The sequence below is a fragment of the Metarhizium acridum genome (genome assembly GCF_019434415.1).
Source record: "Metarhizium acridum strain ARSEF 324 chromosome Unknown scaffold_1, whole genome shotgun sequence".
Taxonomy (NCBI): domain Eukaryota; kingdom Fungi; phylum Ascomycota; class Sordariomycetes; order Hypocreales; family Clavicipitaceae; genus Metarhizium; species Metarhizium acridum.
The window spans coordinates 5,372,283-5,384,970 of NW_027094015.1; the positions used below are offsets into that span (position 1 = coordinate 5,372,283).

Sequence of the window (12,688 nt, forward strand, 5' to 3'; positions counted from 1 at the left end):
CGAACAAGGCCACAGCCTACAGGGTTACGGAGAATAGACTGCCTGTGTTCCTTTGCAACGTGAGGTGAAGAGATGCGCCCAGGAGCAAACAGTTCTCGAGTCCAGGGCTGGGTCACAGAGAGTCATGTCCGATGTGGCACGATGCGCGAAATGATATGATCATATTTGGAAAGGGACAAAGCAAGATCAAAAGCTGCAGCATTAGGCTCTCATGCCTCAAAGGGCTTGTGTTGCGCGACAGAGCCGGGGGTGAATGACGAGAACGAAGTGACCGGACTTCCCACGGTCTACCAAGCACCGAGTAGCACCATATCCCATAGCCATTCTTCACCATGTGCCGTGAGCCTTCAGGCGTGCCAAAGCGGACTGATCTCCCGCATCCGTCAGTACTACCCGGTTGTTTGAACGGCCTTTGGTCAATTGTCAACCATCGTCCATGCAGGAAACACGAAACAAACAGTCACGAGGATGGACATTCCAACGTTGACAGCCGCAACTTGACGGATTGACACGCGCGACTGGCTCAGCACTAGACTAGCAGGCTTGAGTACGTTGTTACATGCATGTCGTGGCAGCCGCCTGTGTACTCTGTACTCGGTACTCCATGGCGTCGATGTGTCGACGAGTCGACCGCTGCCCTGCCAGGGTGCAGTATTTCTTTGTCGACATGTTGTATGCAAGCACTTCTTCGTACAGACGGTGTGCGTGGTACGAAAACAAATCTGTCTCAAGGAAGGGTGGCAGTCGCTACCTGTCAGGCATGCACAGGCGCACGCACCCCTGTGCGGCCGACCTAACACGGCGTCGGCCAACTCGCGGCCATGGTATGAAAGCAAAACTGTCATTTGAGCTTCCGCTAGGAGCGCCAAACGCTGAAGCTAAAAGCAAATTGGCTTCATGGGCCTCGAGGGCGTCTCTACGATCGGAGTCGGGGCAAGTCAGGCTGGCACTTGCATGATGAAGTGTCTGGCATGTACATACTTGCGGAGGCACGGAACCAGGGTGTGAATGCACCACTCACTGCGTTGCGCTTCTAATACCACAATATCGAGTTTGTCTTCACCATTCGTCTCTTTTGCGCCTGGTGACGTCTAACAACGTTGGCGACGGGGAAATCGCGCCCTGAGCACGCCACTGAGTTGTACAAAGCATCAGTCCTTCACTTTTTTTTTTTTTTGAAAGTTGTCACAGCGTGAGACAGTGCTGTAGGCAAAAAGGCGACAGTAGTGATGATGATGATGATGATGATGTTGACCATGATCTGGCTGAGCACGCCTTTCATTCACACAAAGTCGTTGTGTGACACCCAGTGGTGCAATCATGAGCTCATGGACCTCGATGGCTTCGGAGCGGGTCCAGATCGGCTGATTGAGGCTGCAATGCTCCGGATTGGTTTGACAGTTTTGCTGTTTGCGACTATCATCAACCCGACGATCGAGCGCCTCATCTAAGATGTCGATTTGGACTCTGTAGTCAAGCCGAAGATCAAGTTGAATAGCTTTGGAGCCCACAACTGGTCGTCGATACGAGCCAACTTCCCGTTTCCTTTTGCAACCGCTCCCCCGTTCCCACTCCATAATCCGTCCCTCTCTATACGGACGGTTCCATGTACATACAAATAAATACGACAGTGGAGAGCTTCAGAATGGTCCAGCCAGCCTTACAAACATGGCTCTGTGGCTGAAGTTCCAGAGAGATTTGTGGTCCAACAAAGGGCGTGTCTCTAACCCCGCCGGAGTCTTTTCGTGGATGGTGAAGAGGGCTGTCAGACAAAAGTTGTGTGTGCGGCGTCGTCGATACTGCTTACTTTGAGCATGATGAACTGCCCAGCCCATGGTCTGGAGCCGCCATCAAACGCCCACCGGGAAGCCGCAAATCCGCAAATAAACAAATGCTAGGCTGGCGGTAACTATCATCCAGCAGTTGACAGAACTTTCCAGTTGCCAGGTAGGCAGCTCCGGTGAGTGACTTGGGCGGCGGAAACGCTGGCTGGGAGCAATAATACTCTTCTGGCATGACTAAACACTCGATTCGTCATGTATTGCCAAGTACCTGTCTCTTCTCCACGGGTCCAGCGGATGCCGCCATGTGCCTGGTAGGCAGGGGCATTTTCAAGGTCTCCTATGGGTCGCGACAATTGACCACAAGCCATAGTTTCGAATGTTCATGGGCCTGGCCGCTCGTGGTTGAAGGCTGCGCTGCAACATCGCGAGTAGGCGGGGCCCAATTACGCCCTGGCTCGCCCAGACGTGCCGGCGGCCCATTGCACACCCCGCGTCGAGGACCCAGCCAAATCCACCATTTGGTCCTCCGTAAGCCGCGTCGCCCCGGGTCTGATGGGAGGCAAATACCTAGGTAGTTTTCCTGGGAGCTTCCCTTCGTCCCGGCTTACTTCCCCCCGAGGACGAAAAAGTGACGCAGGGGTGACAGCATGTACATATCTCGGCGGGTTGCCGGGCTCGCCTGGGCTCGCTCTCGACCACGGCTTCGACTCTCCCCACCCTCGCCCGACGAGGAGATTTGGGGACGATTGTCAGTGGGGTGCATATGCAAACTCTGCGTCGTGTTTCGAAGCATAAAAAATGGTAAAATTAAGGCAAGAAACAAAACGATGGGAAGATGAGCCGATACGCCGGGTGCTCGTGGCTCTTAGTTGATGTTGATGGATATCTATGCATTTTGAGTCGTGCATCGTGCTACATTTAGTCAGCCTGCCAGGCGACAGTCCTGGTTACTGTGCAATCAAGTGCTCACGGGAGCCTGCTTGGTCACAGTTGCTGGTGACTGGGATATCTTCCCGTGGTATGCTGGCCATACAAACTCTTTTAAGAATGGCGGAGCCACCACCAGCCTGGTACTTTTGAAGTCATCGTGGCCAAGCTGCGTCCAAGCTTAGTGACATCATAGTCCCTGAGCAACGGACTTGACAGAAATAGCATCAAACAGAATAGCAATAGTATCAGGGAACAGTCCCACCTCCAGATCCCAGTTGTTCCATGTGCAATCGCGACAGCCAGGCGGTGAATCGACATGCCTTGGAACAAGGGGGAAAGAGAGAAAGACAGAAAGAGAGAGACGGAGGCGTTTAGCCAAAGGAGCTGGCCTGACGCAAAGTCGGTGGTGCCAAGCACAATGGTCAAAAACCAAGACGGGCTTTCGGCTCCGTAGTCTTGGCTGGCGTGACCCAACTGTTGCTTGATTGGATGTGCTTGAAGCAGCGTAGAAAGTGTATTTGAAAGGAAAAAAAAAAAAAAAAAAAAAAAAAAAAGGCCGAGACTACCGCTAGCGTGATGCTGTGTCGAGGCACGCGGTGGCCCATTCTCCCCAACAGGAGGAAACGGCCATATTTGCAGGATAACTAATAAATAGTCTATAGACCACTGAAGTAGGTTCCTTCCTATGCTCTTGCTTGGGTGGTGGGGAGTATCCATGGTTAGAATCCCTCGATTCAACAATCCATTCGCCCTCCATCTGACAATCTGGCCTCGAAGCATCCAATCAAACACAAAGTTGCAAAGCAAATCCGCACTCCAGTAGTACTCAGTGAGGCGATTAACTTGCGGGTGATCGAGAAGCTGCCTGGAGACGTGTTTCCACGGACACGAGCCTACCGAGTTCTGATTATGGCGAAAATGAGAAGTGACGAGCAATCCAGATGTGGCGTCCCGTCCTGGCGCAGACGACGCGAGCGCTAAGGGACCTAACCCAGCCCGCCAGAGAGATGGCGCTATTGTCGGCTGCTTCGTCGAAGAATTATTTGTCTCTTCCAGCCCGCCATTCTTTCTGAAATATGCGGAGTGCATAAGTGTCTAAGATCTGGCACTGAAATGAGATGATGTGAGAAGGCTAATCTTGTCCTAATCTAGCCAGCCAAGTCGCACCTACCACACTGACTGCAGTTATGAAATAGTCGAATTCGAGGTGGAACAGCGAGTGCGCAAAATCATAACAAAACTCAACTACTCTGTAGAGTCGCCCAAGTTTCCTAGTGTCTGGGACATTCGCATCATTAGGAAAGAATCCCATGTTCTCGCCAACTGCTTCTCAGTTAAGTTTGTGACGACTAGTAGTTCACCCCCCGGGTATTCAACGAGGAAGGAGCAGCCACGCAGCAGAGGAGGCGCAACAGGCTGTACATGTAAGAGACAGGAAGGAACTTGCTGTTGAGGGTGGAGGATAGCGAGGCGCATGTACTCAGAGGAGAACTCGGCCACCTAGAAACCAACCTTGGAAGACCAGGACTAGGCCAAGTATAGAATACTCTGTGATCAAAGTCCCAAATCCTCTTTCCCCAAAGGATTCTGCTTTTTGGTCCTTATGTGTGGTAGAGTCCAAACCAGCCCGCATTTCGCAAAATGGCATCAATCGGTCCTCTTCCTATCCGAGTCTTGGTTAACTCAACTACCTAGGTAGTTCACTAGTAGCTGTGATTCTGCGACTTCATTCGCTCCTCATTGAACAGAGATACTTTGCTGGCTACCTCGGACTAGCCACATCAGAAAAGTTCGACACCGCGTCGCAACATCGGCAATGACCACGTAGCAAGCTTTGCCACTATGATGATGCAAAGTCAAGCGCCAGTACGTTCGGTTACGGCACCACAGGCAAGCTCTGGAGACGAAATTCTAGCTTTTTAACCTGACCTACGCGCCCAGCACCTTTTCGCGTCTCATTCACCGACATTCTTAATCAGAATGTCTCTCTTGTCGAGGTCATGTGGGAAACTTGTTCAGAGGATTGCTACTAACCAAAATGGATTCCCCTTTCGCGCCCGCGTCAGTTCAGCGAGGGGCAAATGAGAAAATTAGAATGCAAGCGGCCGGCATGTTCCCAAATTGTCACTTCACTGATCACTGATGATGCCCACACCAAGCTCAGTGATTGGTGGTTCAGGGACAGTCAGAAAGGATGACGCATTCGGCTCGAGGGCCATGTTGAGAGACACACACTTGCCAACCAGACCACGCCTACGGAGTAAGCCATGCAGGATGGCTCGGGGCAGCGCCGAAGACGCCCACACTATTGTAATTTGTGGCAACAGGGGAGGGCCAGACCCCAGACGATCCTATTTGCTGGGCCGCGCCAAGGAACAATGACGTCCTCGGCCGACATTCACCCCATCGGCTGAGCCTCAATTTTTGCCGATAAGGGGGGTTGGGGGTTAAGGGGGTATGGATTTTCACCCCCAACATTGAAGCCGGCCTGGCCCATGTCAGGGCATGAGACATTGTATCGACGCCGCTGCCCGCTTCTTCTTCGGATCAATCTCGTTGCTAAGCCTTGCTGGCCCCGCAATGTCTTCTCCCCTGGCATTCAAGTCGGCACTCGGAGACGAAGCATTGACCAACAAAACACACTGCGGTATAATAAACTTCGTGTTTTGATGTGCACGAGAAATAACTGCAATCCATATCAGTACACGTCCCGAAGCCGGTGCATTTGCTGCATACTTGGCGACAAGATTGTTCTCAAGGTCCCATACGCATGAAGCGTAGCTATTTACCGCTTACAAATATACTGCAATGGAAGCTTGGACAATCATGCCGCTGAATTAGTCGACTGTTTAGTTTATAGAGTAGCGAGTATCAAATCTTGTATTTTACTAGTACTCTACTGACGGAACGCCAGCTACTAGGGTTCCCTTTCCAACGCCGAATGTTCAGGTGGCTCCGATATCGCAGCATGCCGGGTTCGTATCGCGTCTAATATTCACTTGAGATCATATTCTCCGGCACCACAATCCCAAGTCAACAAGCTCCAAAAAGCATCATGTTGTTTTCACTTTGCGCGCTCCGAGGCAACTGCTTGGTTTCTAGGATCAAAGACCAGATGCAGAGTTCAATTCGTCAACAAAGCAATGCCATGTAAATACCGGGAGCGGCCTGTTGCTTGCAATAATGTCTCAGTTACGAAGCATCACTTAGACAGCCGTTCGCAAGTCTGCACAGCGACCTTGGCCCCATGCTGTGGACTCGCACGTAAGAGTATGAGTCAGAATAGAACCTGGTCATGTCGCGTTCGGGACTTTGGCGCAATCGCCGGCTCTAGAGTGCTATGACTCTATTTCCTATATCCTATCCTTAATATGGGAGCTTTTCGCGGGGAAGTATCGGGTCTTCGTGTGTAAATGGACAGCAACAGACGTCAAATCTGCATTGCTGCCGATGATTATACTTCCTTCTCAGGCGTCTTATGTGAACTGCTGCGTCTCAGACCCCATCCCGACCTGCCGTTGCGTTAACCCTAAGAGATTCATCAGACTTCATCAAGACGGTAACAGGAGTCCACTGCCCCTTTGGGCAGGTTGTACCAGACATATCAATTGATGTCCGGACTGGAGTAGCTACACGGGACGCCCCGCGCGCCTTCAACGGGCGGTTGGCTGCAGCGGCTGAGACAAAGCAGACGAGCGAGTCAAGTGGTTAACACTTCATTGCGGAAAAATATCGCCACAGTAGTTGTAGTCGCTCTTTCTTGGACAATGCGAGGAGACAATCTTGGTTGGCTATGTGCTTGCCGAGGATATGTATGATATCTTCCTACCCCAGTACGAGTTACTTCTCTTGCTACCCGCCGCTCGAATGGATACTGGTGGACGAGACGCCAGAGTATGATATTACGTGGCGTTTTGCCTGTTTGCGCCCGTGGCTGGGGAAGATCGCGTGGCAGGTAACTACGTAATGAGGACATATTCATCCCTGATGGCTGGGGAAGAAAGGCCAAGGTTTCATAGGCTTGTCATTCCACTTTTTCTCTTGGGATCATTATTACAGACGGACGCGCAGGGTCGGTCCAACCGCAATTTCCAACGAGACCGAGCAGGCTTTGCGCTGATACACAAGCCCAGGAAAACAACGCACAGGCCGGAGAATTCTTCATATTCTTCAGTCCTATGTACAACAGCAGGGTACGTGCCATGTCGCAAATTGCTTTGGGTTGTCCAAGGGCTCAAGCAACCCATGCGAGCCAAGAATTCTGCCTATAATCACAGTATGTGCGCCGTCACACCAGGCTCCAGCCACCCAGGACTCTCCCTTGTCGACGGCCAGGGGATGCTACATCGTCTGGCATGCGAGGCAGATATGGGAAGGTTTCCAGAAGTGTGAGGGCAGACTTCAAGTGTTGGAAGACTCGGTCCAGCTACGCAACGATTACCGTGTACGTCCTGCCATGCGCACGCACACACACTCGCACACACACTCGCACACACATGCATGTCACCTCTCGTCCAACCACAGCCCTGTCAAGCCCCGCGATTTCGTCTCACGTGGGCACATTGGGGGTGGACGGAATTGAGCACACGGAGTAGTTCGATGATGACTTACATGTCGACGAATTGCAAGGCTGGTGCCGGCACAGTGGTGCCGCAGTAGCGGCCGTGCAGACATGGACGGGACGGGGACAACAAGAACTGCCAATTTCACCGTCATGAGAACTGAAGGCATTGTCATTGATAGCAAGGCTTGCCTGACTCTGATTCTGATGCAAAGCATGACCCCGGGGGACGTGGCCGAGCTCTCCGGCGAGCCTGTATCGCACAGAAAAAGGCGGTGCGAGGAGTTTTCTGTTTTATTTCCTTTCAGTTTCCTAGCCACGGGAAGGGGACAGACAAGTTGAAACTACAGCGTGGTGACATGGCCCCATGACTACGCCATTGGCCTCCCATAACACTAATGCAAGTCTTGGGACAGAAGAAAGAAGACAAAGACAGAGGACACAGACGAATCTCTGGATTGCTCTAGCGGTTTTTCTCGAGCGGCCGACTATAACTGGAACAATGACCAAATACGAGAAGGCCAAGACTTTGCAAGTCTGGCTGCTCTATTTGACCATCTCGCATTCGGCGGAACCCTTCGCCTCAGGCGGCTTCAATCTGCGTAATTGATGGTGCTTATCAGCAGCCGTGGTGCTGTCAGACTGCAGCGAGTCCGTGCCAAGTAAATGGCTTCCTGTCTTGGCCGACTGGCTTCCGGCATTGCGAGAGAAGACAAGATGTGACGGGGGCGGTTGGAGAACAAGAAGGAAAGAAAGAAAATGACTAGCCGGTTAGAATGATGGCATTAAAGAGTGTTTTCTTGCCTGTTGGTGTTCTTGCTTCGTGACTTGCCGACTTGGAACGTAATTGAAATGCACAGCAGAGCCAAGCCCACGCCATTAAGGTACATTGTGTGTATACTTGAGAATTGACCAGCCATGAGAAGGAAGGGAAGAAACAAACAGACAATCAGACAATCAGACAAAGAAACAAAGAGGCGCTCTTTCCACAGACATTGTTACCCCTCGGTACCCGATTTCTAAGAATGCAACTGTTCTATACACGCATTTTAGACATGTCCTCATGTTGAAATGAAAGAAGCCAGTCATGCTCACAACAAGTATCGTGTCCGCTGCTTGAATACAAATGCCAAGAAGTACACTGTAGGACAGTCGACTACAGCAGTCTGGTCGTCGTTGGACGGCCATGCTGATCGGGTCCGTGTTCAGTGTCTGGTTCTACTTACTATACGGTGCACGCTAGTTCGATTCGTACTCGCAGCTTTCCAGATAGTCGATGGTTTCAACACATGTTACGTGGCAGCTACTTTTGGAAACTCGTCATGCGATGCCATGCGATGCCATGCAGTGTTCCCTGTGGCACTCGCAGCACACACAAAAGACCGGCAACCGCCTCAGTCCGGGCGACACAAGCCCGATTATTCTTCACACGCACAGCGCTGCAAGCCGGAGTCCGTTTCGTACGCTTGCATGGCATGGCGGTCGTTTATCATGCGCTCCCCTGGGCCTGGACCACAGCTTCGGTAGCAAGAGCCATGGCAGGCTGGCGCGTTTGCAGACCGTGCCGGCAGAGGGAGGGGGAACTGCCTGGCTCCCATCGCTTCCATCCAATATTGGCTCGAGGTTGAGCATAGGCGCATGACTTGGCGTGGTCCTTCCGTTCAGCGTGGTGTACGTTTTCGTCGCCATGGGAGGAGGAGGAGGGAGAAGACGGAGGAGAAGAAGAGCGAAAAAGTGACGAGCGCTGATGCCTCGCGAGGCCATGCACCTGACCTCGAGGCTGCCGTTCTTGTCCAGCTGCAGCGTTGGCCGCCTCGTTGCAACGCCGTCCCCCAACCCATCCACAAAGTCAATTGCTCGAGGGAATGCATTGACAGCATCAGCATTTTTCCAACTCGGGATTACGTGCGCATAATGCGCCGCCACAGCCGACAGCCCTTTGCAAACCCTTTGCAAACTTTGCACGAGAATAGCCAGAAATCGTCCGTGCCTAGCATGCGTCGGCTCTCCTTTGTTTGTTGTGCCTCAGCGCCGCGCAAACACCCCACGTGTCGTCTTGCGTATTTGACTCGTCACACCCACTCCTCCTCAACACACCCACGCCGTCAACGACTAGAGTTGCTGGGATGGGAAGGGAACTCCCGCCCACGTCGGTGAGAGTGTACATGTTAGATTGTGCGCGTTGGAGGAGGGGGGCGTGAGACGGACATCAGATCATTCAGTCCTTGGATCCTGAGCTGCTAGCTTGCGTCGCATCCTCACGGCGAGATGCCTGGTAGGCAGTCGGTTTAGCTGATAGCCCGGTACCCGACTATTCAGGACCATGTCCTGTGCGGTCCTTTGTGTAACATGCCGCGGCAGACAAGAGGCAAATCATGGGACGGCCATAGGACGGCCATGCGACAATGAAGGAGCACCATGGACCCTTTTTTTCAGTTTCAGCCCCCGATGCTCCGCGACAGACGAAATTTCCACCTTTAGCCGCGGCCGAGTTTTAGTTGTGGGTATGATTACGGCGTTTGCTGCGCGAGGTTGCAGCTGGACCCTTTGGGCCCTTTGCCAGGAGCCATGTCGATTGGCGACAGCAAAGCCAAGGCCGAAGGGCTGTTTGAAAGTGGTTTGGCCGAGGCAGAAGATGACTGCATCGCAGCCATCTGTGGGCAAGGGGAGTCCTGCTTCGACACAAGAACAGACAGAGTCGGGGGGCTCAAGTGCCCGGGGCCTCCAAGGGCAATGACTTCAAGGGATGAAGATTGGGATTGCAGCGGTACTCTCATCACCACATCTGGATATTATTTACAATCTAGGTCAGGCTTTTGGGGCCTTTTCTGGTGTGTGGACAGCCTCACCGTCACATATAAGCACGCATCAGTTGCGTCGGACAAGCTGCAGGCTGAACCAAATAGGTGCCAGCCAGGATGAAAAATCTGTGTACGACATCCAATTCCGGTGAGTGGATGCCATGTCCACCGCCAAACGCAGGTTTGTCGTCGACCCGTCTTTGCTTTTTTTATATGCCACCTGACGTCGACACTGACCGGTTCGACTCCTTCAGACGGATGCCCTTGTTGAGTAGTCCGTACGTACACTGGCTTCTAAAACGGAAATAGAGCGACAAGCGCGAACGCCATGGTTTGCAGTTCCGGAAAGAGCAGATATGGTATTTGCAGACAGGCAGCATTCCGCAGCCGGGGCGGGCGTTGGCCCCCTCCTACACGGCACAAAGAAGTGTGCTTGATAGGGCAACGTCACGCGGTATAAACTTTCGTCACTGAAGGTGGTCAAAGTCATCAAAATGCTGGCTGGTTTGGCTGTTCTGGACAATAAGTGCTGAGACAGCCGAACAAAGGCCTAGGCTGCTGACACGTTTTGCTGGCTGGCTTGCTTTTAGTTAGCCGCAACTCATCTTTGTGATTAGTTTTAGCCTGCGCGGTGACACGAAGAGACTATCTAACCCTCTCCTGCAGTGTTTTTGACGGATTGACAACACACAGAACCGCACAGCGTATATAGACCGGAGCATCCTTGTCACCTGTAGGCCCGGTGGCCTAATACAACGACCGCCAGGGTTTCCGAGATATTGAAGAGCCTGACAACAAGCAGCATATTGCTAACACAAGTTCTGCAACACTACCTGACAATGCGGATGATTTGTGAGCGTTGAGAAGGACTTGGCAAAGCTGAAAAGCTCACGTATCGATTTGCATCAGAGGTATATCCGGGCAAGACACATTGGGTCTCTTGCGTATTCCTCAATCGTTTTAATCGGATTTTGTATCACGTCAACACTGGAGCTCTGGGATATGCGCCGCCTGCCCTTTGCACGGCTCGGGTGCCTCGTGGCCTGCCTGGCCTCGCGGTGATGTTGTTCCAGATGCACACGAGCTATCGTTTCGTGGGGTCAAAATGAGAACAGACCGACCAAAGGACCAAAGGGGGTGAAAGACATCCAAGCTCCAGCATCTCGCCCTTTCTGGATTGTGCTGTGCCTCGGTGGCGTTCGGGGGGCCTTCTGTTGGCGAGGCCATGCAAACTGCCAGGTGTCTTTTGCTAGATGCACCGGCCTGCAGGCATGTGAGCTGGTGATCGGACCTTGGCTGCAGTAGCCTCATGATGCTGCGTTGGAGGATCCTTGGCTGTGTTTCCTGGCGATGGAGTTGTGTCACTGGAGTCTTCAGCCCCGGATCGTGTGGTGACTGTCACGCATTATACCGAGACCTGTGAGGTGTGTGGTTCAAATAGAGTTATCAGTCACGGCTTGCGTCTGGTCCGTGTCTAGGTGACGAGCTGATGATGGCTGATGATGGAGGTTGTCGTGCCGACGCACTTGTTGCCAAGCAGAGTCGTGCGTTGTCACCACGTAAATAGACGTGATTCTGGTGTATCATGGCGGATCGTTAGAGCGAGGGGGAATCCTGCCCTTGCCACTGTAGCTCTGGACTTGAGCTTTTGGCTTTGACACACATGTACGTAGCCATTCAAGTGCTCGTCTGGCCTGGAAAGCGCCATGTCGGCGCGTCCGTTTCGCCTCTTCTCCCGGTGTTGATGAAGATGCCGCAGCTCCTTTTTGCTCAATTAAAAACCCGAGGAGCGTCCACGTCCCGAGTTTTCCAAAGGCAATGCCTTTTCAGGGCCGTTCCATAGAAGAAAGCCTCGTCATTGTTACAAGCGCGTGCGTATGGGTGAACATGTACGGAGTGCTGCGCCCTGCATCCAGAAACATATGAGCGGGCATCACCAAACCACCAGTGCAGAACATCATCAAAGGCAAAGCGCATTTTCACGGTACTGAAGCCCAGCTCCTCGCCTGCTATGGCACGGCCGGCGCACACCTCCCGGGCATAATTTGCGAGTCCCAATACATACCTCCAGAACGCCGCGGCGCAGGGCAGCTCGTCGCCCTGGCCGTCGCATCGGAGAGCCTTGACCGAGAGCCACCACCTTCACCCTTCACCTCCCCAGGCAGTAGGTTAGTAGTATCCCAGAAGAAGCGGCCGAGAAGCACACTTTCCCAGACACCAATGTCTCACCTTATTCCCATCCTTCTACCCAACCGCCCAACACCCAGACCGGCATGGCTCATCCATCTATAACTCCCGTCGATTGCGTGCACGACCCAATGCTGCCCCAACGGCGTATCCGAACCAGATGAAGACCGACACATGGCGCACACACAAGACAAACCAAATGAAAAAAGAAGCGCAATACCAAATTCTACTCCCCTCCAAAGCCATTTCTGACATACATGGCTTTTTTTGCCCCCCCCCCCCCCTTCAAAACTCAGAAACAGAAGAAAAAAAGAAAGAAAAGAAACAGAAACCCGCGCTGTCCCGCGCTACGTAACACCACACAAGACCCATCAAGTCACCAAGTCTCACAGCAGCAGAAAAAAAAAAAAAAAAAACAGCTCTGC

General features: G+C 52.6%; 1 protein-coding gene across 1 annotated transcript; it reads left to right on the forward strand.

Annotated features, from left to right (window-relative positions):
- Positions 1–9,843: 9,843 nt before the first annotated feature.
- J3458_001693 (uncharacterized protein) lies at positions 9,844–10,197 on the forward strand (the record flags this gene model as incomplete). Its single annotated transcript, XM_066116861.1, has 1 exon — positions 9,844–10,197. The coding sequence occupies one exon, from the start codon at positions 9,844–9,846 to the stop codon at positions 10,195–10,197; it is 354 nt and encodes a 117-aa protein (XP_065978747.1).
- Between the last annotated feature and the right edge of the window lie 2,491 nt (positions 10,198–12,688).